Source organism: Capra hircus, assembly GCF_001704415.2.
Source record: "Capra hircus breed San Clemente chromosome X unlocalized genomic scaffold, ASM170441v1, whole genome shotgun sequence".
Lineage (NCBI taxonomy): Eukaryota > Metazoa > Chordata > Mammalia > Artiodactyla > Bovidae > Capra > Capra hircus.
The window spans coordinates 53,311,950-53,331,755 of NW_017189516.1; the positions used below are offsets into that span (position 1 = coordinate 53,311,950).

Consider the following 19,806-nt stretch of genomic DNA (forward strand, 5'->3'; position numbering starts at 1 on the left):
TGTGCACTGGGAAACTGAGTGGCCAGGACCTGGGAGGTGATAAGATGCACTGCCCCACCTGGGGAGAGTGCACTCGCCAAGCACCTGGTCACCTGAGCTGCTCAGACCTGGGAAGGGCACAAAATGCAGGCCCAACCGAGTCTGTGCCTTTGTGGAGTACCCGAGTACCGGAACCTGAGCAGCTTAGACCTGGGAAGTGCACACAACCCAGGGCCTGCCTTAGATAGTTCGCCTGCAGAGCAACCTGGAGCATCAGCAGTGTAGACCAGGAAAGCACACATGCTGTGAGCAGGGGCAAACACAGTGTGGCCCAAGCACTGTGAGCATTCCTCACACATGCCAGTGATATTTGTTTGCAGTGTTCCTCCCTCCCCACAGCACAACTGAACAAGTGAGCCTAAATAAATGACCACCTTCGCTCCCTTGTGTCAGGGCGGAAGTGAGATACTGAAGAGACTTGCAAACAGAGGAAGCCAAAAAAAAAAAAAAAAAAAAAAAAAAAAACAAAGAAAAGGAATCCTCTTTGGAAGTGACAGGTGTAACAGATTAAAACCCTGTAGTTAGCATTGGCTACACTGGAAGGGACCTATAGACCTTGAGAAGAAGTAAGCTGGAGCAAGGAACTATCTGAAACTGAACTGACCGCACACTGCCCTCAACAGCTCCAGAGAAATTCTTAGATATATTTCACTATTATCATTTTTTAATTTTCTTAAATTTTTTTAGTTTTAAGTCCTTTATTATTCCTTTCATTTTCATTTTTAAAACCTACTATTACCTTGCAAAAAAAGACTATTTTAAAAGCAAATTTCATATTTTCTAATAACTACTGCAATTTTTTTTAATACTGTATTTTTCAGAGTCTACCCTCTACTCTAGATTTTTAATCTTTGCTTTTTGGTATTTGTTATCAATTCTGTACCTTTAAGAACCCAATCTTCAGTAACCATTTTTACTCAGGAGTGTGATTACTGGCCTGATTGCTCTCTCCCCTTTTGACTCTCCTTTTTCTCCCCCAGGTCACCTCTGTCTCCTCCCTCCCTCTTCTCTTCTCTACCCAACTCTGTGCATCTCTTTGGGCTGTGAAGAACACTTAGGGAACTGATCACAGGCTAGATCGATCTCTCTCCTTTTGACTCCCCCTCCTCTCCTCCTGGTCACCTCTATCTCCTTCCTCCCTCTTCTCTTCTCTGTGGAACTCCATGAACCTCTCTGAGTGTTCCAGACTGCGGAGTGCAAATAGGGCATTGATTACTGGCTAGACTGCTCTCTCCCCTTTTGATTCAACCTCTTCTCCTCCTGGTCACCTCTATCTCCCGCCTCCTTCTTCTATCAAGAAGAAGAAGACAAAAAGAAAGGCCATGAGAAAATACTTGAGGAGATAATAGTTGAAAACTTTCTTAAAATGTGGAAGGAAATAGCCACCCAAGTCCAAGAAACCCAGAGAGTCCCAAACTGGATAAACCCAAGGTGAAACACCCCAAGACACATATTAATCAAATTAATGAAGATCAAACACAAAGAACAAATATTAGAAGCAGCAAGGGAAAAACAACAAATAACTCACAAGGGTATCCCCATAAGGATAACAGCTGATCTTTCAATAGAAACTCTTCAAGCCAGAAGGGAATGGCCCGACATAAAGTGATGAAAGAGGAAAACCTACAACTCAGATTACTGTACCCAGCAAGGCTCTCATTCAAATATGAAGGAGAAATCAACAGCTTTACAGACAAGCAAAAGCTCAGAGAATTCAGCACCACCAAACCAGCTCTTCAACAAATGCTAAAGGATCTTCTCTAGATAGGAAACACAGAAAAGGTTTATAAACTCAAATCCAAAACAACAAAGTAAATGGCAATGGGATCATACTTATCAATAATAAGCTTAAATGTAAATGGGTTGAATGCCCCAAGCAAAAGACAAAGACTAGCTGAATGGATACAAAAACAAGACCCCTATATAGGCTGTCTACAAGAGACCCATCTCAAACTTAGGGACACATACAGACTGAAAGTGAAGGGCTGGAAAAAGATATTTCATGCAAATGGAGACCAAAAGAAAGCAGGAGTAGCAATACTCATATCAAATAAAATAGATTTTTATATAAAGGCCACGAAAGGAGACATAGAAGGATACTACACAATGATCAAAGGATCAATCCAAGAAGAAGATATAACAATTATAAATATATATACACCCAACATAGGAGCACTGCAGTATGTAAGGCAAATGCTAACAAGTATGAAAGGGGAAATTAACAGTAACACAATAATAGTGGGAGATTTTAATACCCCACTCACACCTATGCATAGATCAACTAAACAGAAAATTAGTAAGGAAACACAAACTTTAAATGATACAATGGACCAGTTAGACCTGATTGATATCTACAGGACATTTCACCCCAAAACAATGAATTTCACCTTTTTCTCAAGTGCACACGGAACCTTCTCCAGGATATATCACATCCTGGACCATAAATCTAGCCTTGGTAAATTCAAAAAAATTGAAATCTCAAGCATCTTTTCTGATCACAGTGTGGTAAGATTAGATGTCAACTACAGGGAAAAAAACTATTAAAAATATAAACATAGAGGTTAAACAACACATTTCTGAATAACCAACAAATCACAGAAGAAATCAAAAAAGAAATCAAAATATGCGTACAAATGAATGACAATGAAAACACAACAACCCCAAACCTATGGGATTCAGTAAAAGCAGTGCTAAGGGCAAGATTCATAGCAGTATAAGCCTACATCAAGAAACAGGAGAGAAATCAAATAAATAACCTAACTTTACACCTAATGCAACTAGAAAAAGAAAAAATGAAGCACCCCAGGGGTTAGTAGAAGGAAAGAAATCATAAAAATTAGGGCAGAAATAAATGCAAAAGAAACAAAGGAGACCATAGCCAAAATCAACAAAGCTAAAAGCTGGTTCTTTGAGAAGATAAATAAACTAAACAAACCATTAGCCAGACTTATCAAGAAAAAAAGGGAGAAGAATCAAATCAACAAAATTAGAAATGAAAATGGAGAAATCACAACAGACAACACAGAAATACAAAGGATCATAAGAGACTACTACCAACAACTATATGCCAATAAAATGGACAACTTGGAAGAAATGGACAAATTCTTAGAAAAGTATAACTTTCCAAAACTGAACCAGGAAGAAATAGAAAATCTTAACATATCTATCACAAGCACAGAAATTGAAACTGTAATCAGATATCTTCTAAAAAACAAAAGCCTAGGACCAGATGGCTTCACAGCTGAATTCTACCAAAAATTTAGCAAAGAGCTCTTCCAGAAAACTGCAGAGGAAGGTCACCTTTCAAACTCATTCTATGAGGCCACCATATCCCTAACACCAAAACCAGACAGTTCAGTACAGTTCAGTTCAGTTCCGTCACTCAGTCATGTCCTACTCTTTGCAACTCCATGAACCACAGCACGCCAGGCCTCCCTGTCCGTCACCAACTCCCGGAGACCACCCAAACCCATGTCCACAGAGTCAATGATGCCATCCAACCATATCATCCTCTGTCATCCCCTTCTCCTCCTGCCCTCAATCTTTCCCAGCATCAGGGTCTTTTCCAATGAGTCAGCTCTTCGCATCAGGTTTGCCAAAGTATTGGAGTTTCAGCCTCAATATCAGTCCTTCCAATGAATACCCAGGACTGATCTCCTTTAGGATGGACTGGTTGGATTTCCTTGCAGTCCAAGGGACTCTGAAGAGTCTTCTCCAACACCACAGTTCAAAAGCATCAATTCTTCGACACTCAGCTTTCTTTATAAAAACCAGACAAAGGTGCCACAAAAAAAGAAAACTACAGGCCAATATCACTGATGAACATAGGTCCAAAAATCCTTAACAAAATTCTAGCAAACAGAATCCAACAACATATTAAAAAGATCATACATCATGACCAAGTGGGCTTTATCCCAGGGATGCAAGGATTCGTCAATATTCGCAAAGCAATCAATGTGATACACATTAACAAATTGAAAGATAAAAACCATATGATTATCTCAATAGATGCAGAGAAAGCCTTTGACAAAATTCAACATTCATTTATGATTTAAAAAAAAAAAAACCCTCCAGAAAGCAGGCCTAGAAGGAACATACCTCAACAGAATAAAAGCCATATATGACAAACCCACAGCAAACATTATCCCCAATGGTGAAAAACTGAAAGCATTTCCCCTAAAGTCAGGAACAGGACAAGGATGCCCACTCTCATGACTACTATTCAACATAGTTTTGGAAGTTTTAGCCACAGCAGTCAGAGAAGAAAAATAAAAATAAAAGGAATCCAGATAGGAAAAGAAGAAGTAAAACTCTTACTATTTGCAGATGACATGATCCTCTACATGGAAAACCCTAAAGACTCCACCAGAAAATTACTAGAGCTGATCAATGAGTATAGTAAAGTTGCAGGATATAAAATTAACACACAGAAATCCCTTGCATTTCTATACACCAACAATGAGAAAACAGAAAGAGAAATTAAGGAAATAATCCCACTCACCATTGCAATGAAAAGAATAAAATACTTAGGAATAAATCTACCTAAAGAAACAAAAGACCTAATACATAGAAAACTATAAAACACTGATGAAAGAAATCAAACATGACACAAATAGATGCAGAAATATACCATGTTCATGGATCAGAAGAATCAATATAATGAAAATGAGTATACTACCTAAAGCAATCTATAGATTCAATGCAGTCCCTATCAAGCTACCAACAGTTTTTTTCAGAGAACTAGAATGAATAATTTCACAATTTGTATGGAAATACAAAAAACCTCAAATAGCCAAAGCAATCTTGAGAAAGAAGAATGGAACTGGAGGAATCAACCTGCCCAACTTCAGGCTATACTACAAAGCATCAGTCATCAAGACAGTGTGGTACTGGCACAAAGACAGAAATGTAGATCAATGGAACAAAATAGAAAGCCCAGAGATATATCCACGCACCTATGGACACCTTATCTGTGACAAAGGAGGCAAGGATATATAATGGAGAAAAGACAATCTATTTAACAAGTGGTGCTGGGAAAACTGGTCAACCACTTGTAAAAGAATGAAACTAGATCACTTTCTAACACCATACACAAAAATAAACTCAAAATGGACTAAAGATATAAATGTAAGACCAGAAACTATAAAACTCCTAGAGGAAAACATAGGCAAAACACTCTCTGACATAAATCATAGCAGTATCTTCTATGACCCAACTCCCAGACTAATGGAAATAAAAACAAAAATAAATAAATGGGACCTAATTAAACTTAAAAGCTTCTGCACAACGAAGGAAACTATAAGCAAGGTGAAAAGTCAGCCTTCAGAATTGGAGAAAATAATAGCAAATGAAGCAACTGACAAAGAATTAACCTCAAAAATATACAAGTAACTCCTGCAGCTCAATTCCAGAAAAATAAGCAACCCAATCAAAAAATGGGCCAAAGAACTAAATAGGCATTTCTCCAAAGAAGACATACAGATGGCTAACAAACACATGAAAAGATGCTCAACATCACTCATTATCAGAGAAATGCAAATCAAAACCACAATGAGGTACCATCTCACGCCAGTCAGAATGGCTGCTATCAAAAAGTCTATAAACAATAAATGCTGGAGAGGGTGTGGAGAAAAGGGAACCCTCTTACACTGTTGGTGGGAATGCAAACTAGTATAGCCACTATGGAGAACAGTCTGGAGATTCCTTAAGAAACTGGAAATAGAACTGCCATAAGACCCAGCAATCCTACTGCTAGGAACACACACCAAGGAAACCAGAATTGAAAGGGACATGTGTACCCCAATGTTCATCGCAGCACTGTTTACAATAGCCAGGACATGGAAGCAACCTAGATGTCCATCAGCAGATGAATGGATAAGAAAGCTGTGGTACATATACACAATGAAATATTACTCAGCTATTAAAAAGAATGCATTTGAATCAGTTCTAATGAGGTGGATGAAACTAGAGCCTATTATACAGAGCAAAGTAAGTCAGAAAGAAAAACACCAATACAGTGTATTAACACATATATATGGAATTTCGAAAGATGGTAACGATGACCATATATGCGAGACAGCAAAAGAAACACAGATGTAAAGAACAGACTTTTGGACTCTGTGGGAGAAGGCGAGGGTGGGATGATTTGAGAGAACAGCATTGAAACATGTATATTATCATATGTGAAATAGATTACCAGTCCAGGTTCAATTCATGAGACAGGGTGCTCAGCACTGGTGCACTGGGATGACCCTGAGGGATGGGATGGGGAGGGAGGTGGGAGGGAGGGTCAGGATGGGGAACACATATACACCCATGGCTGATTCATATGAATGTATGGCAAAAACCACCACAATACTGTAAAGTAATTAGCCTCCAATTAAAATAAAGAAAAAAAAAACAAAATGGAATGAGAGAGGGGAGAGTGTGACAGAGAAAGGGACATAGAGAGAGACACTGAACAGGAAATACAGCAGTGTATCATGCTGCTCACTTGCAAACTAGTTCCTAGGGACTCCTGATAGTCTCCCCAAGCCTATAAGGAAAGAGAGCAGGCTGGAGTTACAGTCCGCTGGTGTCAGAAAGCAGCTGCTATAAGCAAAGTCCAAGTTCTGAAATATGTAGTTGCATTTGCTCTGTGAACCCTCCCCTTCATACGTTTTCTGAGGACCTCTGGGCATGATCCTGTGGGTCATGCTTCCTCCAATTTTTCTACCTGACCCTGGCACCAGACACTCTTCTCTTTGGTTGAGCCTCCACCCATTAGTACCTACCACAGAATGACAGACTTTTTATTAATATTTAAGAGTCAGTGATCTCAAGACTGACTTAGATAAGCAACTGGTCACTTTGAATCTCATGCCTTTACGAGGAGGGGACAAGACAAGATAATCTAAGACCTCTTCCAGATCTAACCACAAAATTTATGCTCTATTAATGACTAATCACATTTTCTTTAGACACTGGTTCCCTCTTGCCAATAATCATCGATGACTAAGCTATCATGTTTTAGAGATCCTCCCTAAAAAGTGAGAACTGCTATTGAAACCACCAGCTGTTTCTGGACAGCTGTTTCTTTCAAAGGAAGCTATACTTCTGTGAGTAACAGAATTCACATCAGAAATCAGCCCACTGCCTTTGAATGGTCAAAAGACACTACTAATTTTTTCAGTCTTCCAAAGAAGTTAATACAAATGTTGGACTCACTGTAACTCTTTCCTCTCCAGAGAATTGGGGATTGCTGTTAATTAAGGAAAAAGACAAAGAGATTCTATTCCAACTTTCTGGCATGCTAGAATGTTCTGTATCTTTCATCTGATTGCAGTTATATGGGTGGATACATATGAAAAACTTAAGTGTACCTTTAAGATTACAGCCTTTCATACATTTTACCGTGTGGAATTTTTAAACTTTTTCATTAGGTACAAGAATCCTAGTCCATTCCATTACCTAAGGTCACTTGGGGACACCAGAATTGGCCTGAAGATGCCAAGTCAGCACTGGCTCTAAAGGTAGATCTTCCTCTTCATGTTTTTATCAGCTGGGGGTTCAGGAGTTGCCTGGTCCACAATTTTTATGAAAGATGCAAAGAGCTGACTTATTTGAAAAAACTGATGCTGGGAAAGATTGAGGGCAGGAGGAAAAGGGGACAACAGAGGATGAGAGTTGGATGGCATTACCAACTCAATGGATATGAGTTTGAGTGGGCTCCGGGGAATTGGTGTTGGACAGGGAGGCCTGGAATGCTGCAGCTCATGGGGTCATAAAGAGTCGGACATGACTGAGCGACTGAACTGAACTGAAGTGACCTTGGTTTAAATCCATCCAGACAGTACTCACACTTACCCAGATCATCCCTATGACTCACATGATAAGTTGTGAGTCTAATATCAGCTAAAGACAGTAACTATAGATACAAAGAACTCCTCAAAGTATGTGGACATCATCTTAAAAAACAAAAGTTTCTTACAAGGTCAGGATGGGAAACACCTAAGGTTTGGGATTTATGACCAGGCCTTACCTGCTTGCAGGTACTCTGGCTGCAGAGTTGGAGGCAGGCCCTCAGGCAGTGGGTAGCCGTTCTTTCGGGCCACAATGAGGTGAAATGCAGCACAGAACTCTGGCAGGGTCAGGGCTCCATCGCAGTCGGCATCACTCAGTTCCCTAAATATAGCAGATATCATGAGCGCCTAACATGGGGCTCAGAGGGAAAGTTGCTCAGCCTCAAACATGCAAACACAACTCCTAGGCTCCCTGGTGGTGGCCCTGCAGGATCCCCCAAACTCATATAAAATCTCAGGAGGCCACACAGAGGATGAAAAATCAATACCACTAGCATAAGTAGCACTTTATAAATAAAAATTTAAAGTCTTCAAGTTGTCCAGTAGATCTGTTTTTCTAAGAGAATGCACAATCAAAAAACTATGGGATGAAAAGGAACAGGATGCCCACAATTTCACAGTTAGCTGACACTCATTCAATAAATGCCTGGTGTGAAGTGCCCAAGCCTGGCACCTGAAATAGTTGGAGGAAGGGCTTGCCCTGCCCTTTCACCTGGCCCTGCCCTTTCACCAGTGTCCTGGCCATTACTCAATTACCCAAACTCAGATACAAGCACTTCATTTTTCAGCTTTAAGGAAAAACCTTGAACTTTTCAAGTCACACAAATGTTGTATCAAAAATTTGCTTGAAAATTCTCTCCTGGAAAAATACAAATAAGCTCAGTAAATACTCGTTGAATTATGTTTTCAGATAAAAATAGCAACTAGGGAAGGCTGGAACTGGATGAGATGAAAGTAAGAAAGGGAGAGGCTTGAAAAGGCTTATCTTTGCTTCAGTCATTGTTTTCCACTGAAAAGCAGAGACCGATTTGCCAAAACAACTAAGACCCCATAAGCTCAACCAGTCTCTTAGGCATACAGAGACAAATATGCCTGTGTTAGGACAAGCAGAGAGAGAAGGCATATTTTTTCTACTTGAAAGAAAAACCATGGAAGGTAAGCTCTGGAACTTTCCTTTGGAACCTCACACCCACCTCTCCTTGGAATATTCAGAAAATACCAGCCCCCCAGCGTAAGGAACCAGGGAATTTTTTTAAAATGATAGGTGGAGAGAAGCCCACAAAGCTTCTGTGGATACATCTCAACAAAAAGATAGGAACCCTCATGCCAATAATGTTAAGACTGGGAATTCTGCCGAAACAGACTGTATTCTTTACAAAATGATAACTTCTTTTTTCCCAAGCTTTAAAGCCTAATAATGTTTGCCATTTTTCTTTAATGTTAGAATATATTGCTAAAGAACCGAAAGCCAGATCAGGATCCCAGATACAGTAGCATTTACAAGTGTCAATGGAATAGTTTTTCAATATGATGCACAAAACATAACAAGCAATTTTAAATCCTACTATAATTTTTTATAAATCCTCATTTTAAAAGTTTTACATAAATATTCCAGTACTTTAATTATATATTTATAGCAGCATGGCCTCCTACTCAGTCTCGAGGAAGAACAGCCGACACGCAGCCAGGAGCTTATAGAGGCACCAAACGCTTTCATAAAAGCAAACAGAGCCATCTGGACCAGGCTGTGAAGCCCTTCTGGAGCCAGGGATGCAGCTGGCACGGCAGCAAGGTACAGAGTGCACCATAGCTGCAAGTCTGAGCCAGGGTCCAGCTGATAAACACAAGCCAAATTTATGAAACTCAGAGGCAGCAAGAATAGTCAAATTTAACTTAATTCCAAAATATCTGTGGACCTTCTGTTCACCTGGCCTCATAAAATATTATAAAGAATAGCTTTTCAAGGTTTTCTAGTTATGTGCAGCACATGAAGTAGAAAAATCTGAAAATACACAAGATGGAAATTCTCATATGCTCACACAACTGCTTATATTGAAAAGGCATCTAGGTGAGGATACTAATCAGGAAATTACTTTTTAAATAGGCAAAATAGTGAATAATACATTCTGGACACTATTCATTGCACTTTTCATATAATAACTTAATCTTCACAGCAACAATAATTTAAGTTCTATTATTAGGTTGTTTTTAAAAAATTCAAAACATTATTGCTTTAAAATGCAAAAGTAGAAGCTAAGGGATAGCTATGGATAACAGTATGAAACTACAAGGCATTAATTGTACTTACCATATATAGGAGAGTTCTGGAATGGAAAGTTTTGATTTGGTGAAGAAGTTTTTGGCAACAGAACCTGTCAAGAGCCATTGTTTAAATAAATCATTAATTACTTACCTAGAACAGCTTTTTTATTTATGTATAGATGAATTACCAGTTTTTTCATTCAGCCATCCCTACCATATAACAACCACAAACATAACAATTATTCATCAAAGCAACTACAAATCATGTGGCTAAAAGCAACATACAAACAGCTTTTAAAAGAATATGTAAATCAGGATAGGCAAAAGAAGTAGTGACATAATACTTATTATCACATGAAAAGTATATTATGTTCAGGTTCCTTCTTCATTTTTCTGAAAATCTGCAAAATTTACTAAAAATTTAAAAGATACAAATATCAAAATTTTCAAAATAAAATCTGTCCAGCATTTTAAATGAAAGGGTGTGTGAAAGTAATACACAATCATGGTAGGAAACAAAGCAAAAAGAAGAAAATGAATACCACTAACCTCATCACACTACAAATAAGACAGGCATCATGGGAAAGTGTTTCAGTGAGATTTTAGATCTCTTGGTGGCTCTTCAAGAATTGTATCCAGGAACTATTACTACTTCCTTTATTCATTGGAAATTCATCAATATCAATGGAAATGATTCCATTCTGCATCTTACATAGCTGCATGCTCCAGCTGCACTTAAAATGTTTAGCCTCAATCCTTATTGAGATTGAAATTTTTATGCTTTCTGCTCTCAAAACAGTTTCACAATTCTAACACAAAAATTAGTCAAGTCAAAGCCCTAAATGCTATTCTTAACTGATAAAGTCAAATGTCTTTCCTTAGTGATTGTAAGTCTTCTAATTGGCCTTAAAACAAAGGATTATAATGGACACTAAAGCAGACTTATTTTCCATTGATATATAAAGGATCAAAGACAAGTACCCTATAAACGAATGAGCTTCCTCCCCCAGAGCACCCTGGAAATAATGGTGACATAGGACTGTTGGCCATCCATATAGCCAACTTGTCAAACATTTGTCAGAAATGTCTTGAGGGAAATCCCTCATGGTACACTGGGCAAGAATCCACATCATGGGTTCAATCTCTGGTCTGGGAAGATTCCACATGCTGCAGAGGAACTAAGCCCTTGTGCCACAACTACTAAATGCTTGCTCTAGAGTCCATGAGCCACAACTACTGAGCCCACATGCTGTAACTACTGAAGCGCACACACCCTAGAGCTTGTGCTCTGCAATGAGAAACGACCACAATTAGAATCCCTGCTCACTGTGAACTAGAGAAAGTCCACGAAGAGCAACAAAAACACGGCACAGCCATAAATAAATATTAAAAAAAAAAGTGTTGAAAGCATATTTGTCAGCTATTTTATAGATATAAAGGCATTCTCTCATTTCATTCTTCTTTTTCCTCGCTGATTACCTTTCTTCAAAGCACAATACACTCAAACCCACAGCTAGAGATCTGGCCTGGCTTGGCCTTCACACAGTAGAGAGAGTAATGGTCGTCCCACCCACAGGGAAGCTGACAGCTAACAAGTTCAGAGAGAGGACACTTGAGAAAGCCCAAGTGCTCCCTCCTTTGGTGTGGTCAGATGCTCAAACCAGGAGCTGGAACCCACACCCCAGCCTCCTCCCAAGCAATGAAGAAACCCCAAACCAGCCTCCTTTTCATCTTCTCTCCAGTCATTTTCATATCTATTTGAGACGAACATGTGAGAGAAGAGGTAGAAGGGAGACTTAAAAGCTGTTGGCATTCAAATATTAAAACCATGAATCCAGACTTTTTCTTATAAAAGGGTCTCTCAGCCCAGTAAACTACAGCTACACACAGCATTTCCCTTAGAAGAAATGGAGTAGCCCTCATAGTCGGAAAAAAGAGTCCAAAATGCAGTACTTGGATGCAATCTCAAAAACAACAGAATAATCTCTGTTTCCAAGGCAAACCATTCAATATCACAGTAATCCAAGCCTATGCCCCAACCAGTAATGCTCAAGAAGCTGAAGTTGAATGGTTCTATGAAGACCTACAAGACCTTTTAGAACTAACACCTAAAAAAGATGTCCTTTTCATTATAGGGGACTGGAATGAAAAGGAGGAAGTCAAGAGACACCTGGAGCAACAGGCAAATGTGGCCTTGGAGTACAAAACTAAGCTGGTCAAAGGCTAACAGAGTTTTACCAAGAGAACACACTGGTTATAGCAAGTGCCCTCTTTCAACAACAAAAGAGAAGACTCTACAAATGGACATCACCAGATGGTAAACAGCAAAATCAGATTGATTATATTCTTTGCAGCCAAAGATGGAGAAACTCTACACAGTCAGCAAAAGCAAGACCAGGAGCTGACTATGGCTCAGATCATGAACTCATTACAAAATTCAGACTTAAATTGAAGAAAGTAGGGAAAACCACTAGACCATTCAGGTATGACCTAAATAAAATCCCTTATGATTATACAGTAGAAATGACAAATAGATTCAAGGGATTAGATCTGATACAGTGCCTGAAGAACTATGGATGGAGGTTCATGACACTGAAGACAGGAGGCAGTGATCAAGACCATCCACAAGAAAAAGAAAAGCAAAATGGCAAAATGGTTGTCTAAGGAGGCCTTACAAATAGCTGAGAAAAGAAGAGAAGCTAAAGGCAAAGGAGAAAAGGAAAGATATACCCATTTGAATGCAGAGTTCCAAAGAATAACAAGGAGAGATAAGAAAGCGTTCCTCAGTGATCAATGCAAAGAAAGGAAAACAATAGAACGGGAAAGACTAGAGATCTCTTCAAGAAAATTAGAGATACCAAGGGAACATTTCATGCAAAGATGGGCACAATAAAGGACGGAAACAGTAAGGACCTAACAGAAGGAGAAGATATTAAGAACAGGTGGCAAGAATACACAGAAGAACTATACAAAAAAGATCCTAATGACCCAGATAACCATGATGGTGTGGTCACTCACCTAGAGTGAGACATCCTGGAGTGAGAAGTCAAGTGGGCCTTAAGAAGCATCACTACAAACAAAGCTAGTGGAGGCGATGGAATTCCAGTTGAGCTATTTCAAATCCTAAAAGATGATGCTATGAAAGTGCTACACTCAATATGCCAGGAAATTTGGAAAACTCAGCAGCGGCCACAGGACTGGAAAAGGTCAGTTTTCATTCCAATCCCAAAGAAAGGCAATGCCAAAGAATGTGCAAAGTACCACACAATTGCACTCACATGCCAGCAAAGTAATGCTCAAAATCCTCCAGGCTTCAACAGTACATGAACCGTGAACTTCCAGATGTTCAAGCTGGATTTAGAAAAGGCAGAGGAACCAGAGATCAAATTGCCAACATCTGCTGGATCACTGACTGTGTGGATCACAACACACTGTGGAAAATTCTTCAAGAGATGGGAATACCAGACCACCTGATCTGCCTCCTGAGAAATCTGTATGCAGGTCAGGAAGCAACAGAACTGGACATGGAACAACAGACTGGTTCCAAATCAGGAAAGGAGTACGTTAAGGCTGTATACTGTCATCCTGCTTATGTAACTTATATGCAGAGTACACCATGCAAAATGCCAGGCTGGATGAAGCGCAGCTGTAATCAAGATTGCCAGGAGACATATCAATAATCTCAGATATGCAGATGACACCACCCTTATGGCAGAAAGCAAAGTACTAAAGAGCCTCCTGATGAAAGTGAGAGAGAAGAATTTCAAAGTTAGCTTAAAACTCAACATTCAAAAAATTAAGATCATGGCATCCAGTCCCATCACTTCATGGCAAATAGATGGGGAAACAATGAAAACAGTGGCAGATTTTATTTTCTTGGGCTCCAAAATTACTGCAGATGGTGACTGCAGCCATAAAATTAAAAGACGCTTGCTCCTTGGAAGAAAAGTTATGACCAACCAAGACAGCATATTAAAAAGCAGAGACATTACTTTGCCAACAAAGTTCCGTCTAGTCAAAGCTATGGTTTTTCCAGTAGTCATGTATGGATGTGAGAATTGGACTATTAAGAAAGCTGAGCACCGAAGAATTGATGCTTTTGAACTATGGTGTTGGAGAAGACTCTTGAGAATCCCTTGGACAGCAAGGGGATCCAACCAGTCCATTCTAAAGAAGATCAGCCCTGGGTGTTCTTTGGAGGGAATGATGCTGAAGCTGAAACTCCAATACTTTGGGCACCTGACGCGAAGAGCTGACTCATTTGAAAAGACCCTGATGCTGGGAAAGATTGAAGGCGGGAGGAGAAGAGGATGACTGAGATGGGTGGACAGCATTACTGACTCGATGGACATGAGTTTGAGTAAGCTCCAGGAGTTGGTTATGGACAGGGAAGCCTGGCACGCTGCAGTCCATGGGGTCGCAAAGAGTTGGACATGACTGAGTGTCTGAACTGAAGTGACACACAACATTGATCCATCAGTGACCAAATTTTAACACATCCAATATACAGAGACATTTGAAAAACAAACAAACAAACAAACAAACAAAGACCAGTAACCCATTATAAGCTTCACAGGTGGTTCAAAGGTAAAGAACCCACTTGCCAATGCAGGAGACACAGGAGACCCAGGTTGGATCCCTGGGTTGGGAAGATCCCTTGAAGGAGGGAACAGCAACCCACTGCAGTATTCTTGCCTGGAAAATTCCATGAACAGAGGAGCCTGGAGGGCTACAGTTCATGGGGTCACAAAGAGTCGGACATGACTGAGCGACTAACATTTCATTTCATTTCCCAGAATTAAGATCCCACATGAAAGAAAGAGAAAAAGGGAGAGAGAAAGGGAAGGAGGGAGAGAAGAAGGAAGGAAGAAAACTATGATATAAGGAGTTGTCTGGCAGTCCAGTGGTTAAGATTCTGTGCTTTCACTGCTGGAGGCCCAGGTTCAACCTCTGTTTTGGGAACTAAGATCCCACAAGCCAAAAATAATAATAATAAAACTGTAATATATATTCCATATATATTCCTGCTTAGAAGCAAATAAACACTTACATTTTCATGACCTTGAATTAAGCACTGATTTTTTTAGATATGATTGTTGTGCAAGCAACAAAAGAAAAAATAATCTGGACATCAAAATTAAACTTTTTTGCTTTGCAAGACACCATCAGAAAAATAAAAGGACAAGCCACAGACTAGGGGAAAAATATTTTCAAATCATATGCCTAGAGAATTTATATCTAGAATACATAGAGAACTCTTACCACTCAACAATTTTTTTAAATGGCAAAGGAGGGATTTCCCTGGTGGTCCAGTAGTTAAGAGTCTATGCTTCCACAGTGAGGAACACAGATTTGTCCCCTGGCTGGGGAATGAAGACATCATATGCTGCGAGGTATGGCCAAAAACTATGAAAAATTTTAAATACAGAAAAGGATTTGAATAGGCATTTCTCCAAAGAAGATATACAAATGGCCAATAAGAGCATAAAAAGATGGTCAATGTCATTCTTCATCTACAAAGAGATATCACTTCACATTCACTAAGGTGGATTCAACCAAAAGATAGTAACAAGTGTTGGCAAGGATGTGGAGTTATTAGAACCCTTAGACACTGCTGGTGGCAATACAAAGTGGTGCAGTCACTTTGGAAAATAGTCTGACTGGTTCTCAAAAGGTTAAATATAGAATTATCATATAAGCCAGATATTCTACTCTTAGGTATATATCCAAGAGAGACAAAAACATACATCTACACAAAAACATGTACACAAATGTTCAGAGCAGCATGATTCCTGATAGCCAAAAGAGAAAACAACCCAAAAGTCAATCAAATGATGAAAAGATAAATAAAATATGGTCTGTCCATACAATGGAATGATAACGGAGTGAAGTTCTGGTATATATCACAGCATGGATGAACCTCAAAAACATGCTACGTAAAAGAGGTCACACACCAAAAAACACATATTACACAATTTCATTTACTTGAACAGCCCAGAACTGGCAACTCTATAGACAGAGAAAGTAGTTTAAAATGGTAACTTAAGGCTAAGGGATGGGTGGTAGGGAAAGCAGGAATGGGAAATAAATACTAGTAAGTAGGTGGTTTGGGGGGAAGTGTTCTAAATCTATTGTTCTTCAGTTGTTAAGTCATATCTGATTCTTTACTACCCCATGGACTGCAGCATGTCAGACTCCTCTATCCTCCACTATCTCCCAGAGTTCTACATCTAGATTGTGGCTATACTAAAAACATTGAATAGTACACTTTAAATAGATGAATCTTACAGTATGTAGACTTAAAGTGTTTTTTAAAAGGGGCCATTAATTGGTTGCAATGTATGAAGCTCTCCTGCCCTTGATCAAACTAAAATTTTGAAAACGCAGTTGCGAGACAATCAGGAAAATCTGAGCAAGACTTGATATTAAGCAATTTGTGGGTTATTTTGTGTTTTTTTTTTAATGTGCCAATGAGTTGTGGTTATGTTTTTAATAGCGGTCTTATCTTTACAGATACATCCTGAAATATTTTCAAATGAAATGGTCTGGAAATTGCTTCAAAACCATCAAGGCTCAGAGAGGCTATAGATAAAAACAAATTGTGAGAGCTGAGTGGTAAGTATATAGAGGTTTGTTATACTAGCCACTAGAGTTGTGTTTGCATTTGAAACTCTGTGAGATGTAAAGGTTTAAAAGAAAATAAAAACATTCCTAACAAGTACCTATTTTCATTTGGCTAAATATCTGTATATACATTGCGAAGAAACTCATTTAAGCAGTGTATAAAATGAACATGTGGTCAATACATGAAATCTGGGTTTCTGGGTTTTTTTTAAAAATCATTTTGTCAACATTAATTTGTTGTATCTACAACATTCTGCCTTCAAATAAAGCCACTACTACCAATCAGACAATGATATCTGTGTTTATACAGGTATATTCCAACTACACACTGTATGTCCGGAGAGAAAATTAATTTTAGTCCACACTGCAATGTGTCAGGTAACAACTATCAAGGACATACTGTCATTCTTCACAATTGAAGTATAAAAACAAAGTTTTATGAATTTTTCTTCCAGACTCTACTATTTCAGCTTGTTTACTCTTCAGCCAGGTGAAATATAGGCACGTAGGAACAAAATCAATTCCTCTCAGCTTGAATTTTGCATGAGAACGCAACAGGAAGATATATTTCTGAAGATACTACAGAAGAACTAATATATGGACATAAAAATGCTGGCCAATTTTCCAACCAATTTTTTTCTCTCAGAAAAACCAGAGAAAGACTGGAGTCAAAGAAAATGAGCATGAACTTGAACTCTAAGGTGTATATAGCATAAGGAGAACTGTGACAGCAACTCATTGGGAGGCTACACTATGTCCTTGCTCTAATACCAACATAATGAGTAAGCAATTAAAAGTGTCACCTTGGTGTAACACTCATTTCCAGAACTGCTCCAGCTAATAAGGCACAGGATCTGGACCAGGACGCTTCATATTCCCATTTAACTCCTTTGAGATGGAAACATAAACTTCCAAATACCGTTGCCAAGTATTTTTCTACATGGATTATAGTTGGTAAGAAATTCAACCTCAGAGAAAAACAAACTGAAATCATAGAAGGTTTTTGTACTCATTTTGAATAGACTATTTCTCAAGATGGGCACTGTTATTTATGTGAGACAGTAAGCTGGGACCTGTGTTCTCACCCACCACACTTCATTACCTGAAATGAAGGAACTCGGATCAGGCTGAAGGGACCGGAACTGGTTGACATAGTACTCGCGCTGCTCTTCCGTTATCCTCCAGGGTTCGTCTGGGTAACTAGTGCTGTTATCCTGAAGTTCTCTCTCCACTGAAAAGGACTTTAAAAAGAAATCAATAAGCAAATGCTCACAGAATCTGTCTTTTGTGAAATGAAGTAGAAATATTAAATCCCAATAAAAGTTACCGAGGATTATACTTTTTTTTTTCTCAAGGGAATAAATGTGAACACCTCGTGACTAGAGTTTAATGTGAACATAAACTTCTGAAGGGCAGACATGATGCTTTATACCTTTTTGTGTGTGTTCCCCTAAGTTGCTAACAGGACTAAACATGAAATATTGAACACTCGGGTAAGTGACAAAAGATTTACCAATGTGATGAAGGGGGGAAAGTACAAGCATTCCTTTCTTCAAATATTCGCAACAGTTTGATCCTTTCAAATTAGCTAAGCAGATCGTAAAATAATCTAGATTCTTTTTAAGTCATTTTTTAAAAAATCTAAAACAGTTATAACTACATCTTTTTTTCTGAATCATTTCCAGCGTATAAATATGGGAATCAAATGCTCAGAATCAAGTCCCATGTCCCCAGGTCCCACTTGAGTGGCAAGTCAGAATCATCAAACCTCTCATTCCACATTTGTGAACTGAGGGTTCTACTTAGTAACAGAGTGGAGTGCAGAGATGGGCTGTCATGGTACCACAACAAACAGGGTAACAAGGGGTGCATCTGCCCTGCCACTAGGGGGCATGCAAGCCAAAGTTGAGAATTTAAGGATACAGAACCAGTGCAGTAGTGCAGGAGAGCAAGCTCTGCGAGGGAACCGGAAAAGAAGCAAAAATGGTGATCCTGGAAAGAGCAGCCCAGAGCTTTGTTCCATCCCTCCCGTCTACTCTGAGGTTAAGGTGCTTCTTGCAAACGCCACCTTCATGGAACAAGGAGGGTAAGCCTTTAAGACAAAAGGAGACTAGGAAAGAAGTATTGCTACTAATGAGCCATCAGGTTGCCTGCTTCTTGAACGCACTATCAAGGAACTAATCATTAGGAAGGTATTCTAGTCACTAGCACCAGAAAAAAAACAGTAGATCATCTCTGTCCCCTGCCCCAAATTCCCCAACACACACACACCCCATTTTGGAAGTAATTCTTCCCAGGAACACTTGACTTTCCTCTAATGCCATTCAGAGAAGAAACAAGTCTATAAAAGCTTGAGTTGTAATATAACCTTGAGATGCCATCTTTGAAGTTTTCATACTAGATGAGTTTCCACTAAATGTAAGTCAGACCATTTTTAAATGCCCTGGAAGTCATTATCCATTAATTAATGCCTTAAATTCAAAGAGTGTTTTGAAACTCACAAAGTATTTCACCCTCTATCTCACCTGAGTACCTCAAACTTTTGAGAAGCAGCCACAGGAGTTAGTAGTATCATTTTCCCAGATGAAAACTGAGGCTCAGAGAGTTTAAGGGACATGCCCATAGACTTCATGGAACTCCTGGAGTCAGCAGATAAATGCAGTTTTTTTAATCTGTTGCCAAAATTTCCATGCTAGGTGTTGGCTGCTACATTCCTTGGTACTAACATGGAAGCTTCTACTCCCCTAAAATGCACTCCCCTTCATGCCTGGAACCAAAGCTGCCATACCCAATCGTTGTTAGTGTCAGCCCATGCTTGTTCTTTTCCCAATCCCATGACCATCTGCTCACTCTATTTCCTCTCTCATATTACCTGACTCCTGAGTGGCATCAGTAGTCTCTTGTTCTTAGTTGCTCAGTCATGTCCGACTCTTTGAGATCCCATGCACTGTACCCCATCAGCCTCCTCTGTCCATGGGGACTCTCCAGGCGAGAATACTGGAGTAGATTTCCATGCCCCTCCTCCAAGGATCTTCCCAAC

At 39.3% G+C, this 19,806-nt stretch overlaps 1 protein-coding gene across 7 annotated transcripts in view; it reads right to left on the reverse strand.

Moving 5' to 3' along the window:
* Positions 1-19,806, reverse strand: part of REPS2 (RALBP1 associated Eps domain containing 2) — a 174,082-nt gene that overhangs the window by 127,816 nt on the left and 26,460 nt on the right. For all 7 annotated transcript variants that reach the window (XM_018043963.1, XM_018043959.1, XM_018043960.1 and 4 more), the window contains exons 4-6: positions 17,869-18,007; positions 10,189-10,252; positions 8,060-8,202 (exon numbers count right to left, since the gene is read on the reverse strand). In XM_018043963.1, the coding sequence (XP_017899452.1) occupies positions 8,060-8,202; positions 10,189-10,252; positions 17,869-18,007 (346 nt within the window). The remainder of the gene's footprint in view (positions 1-8,059; positions 8,203-10,188; positions 10,253-17,868; positions 18,008-19,806) is intronic.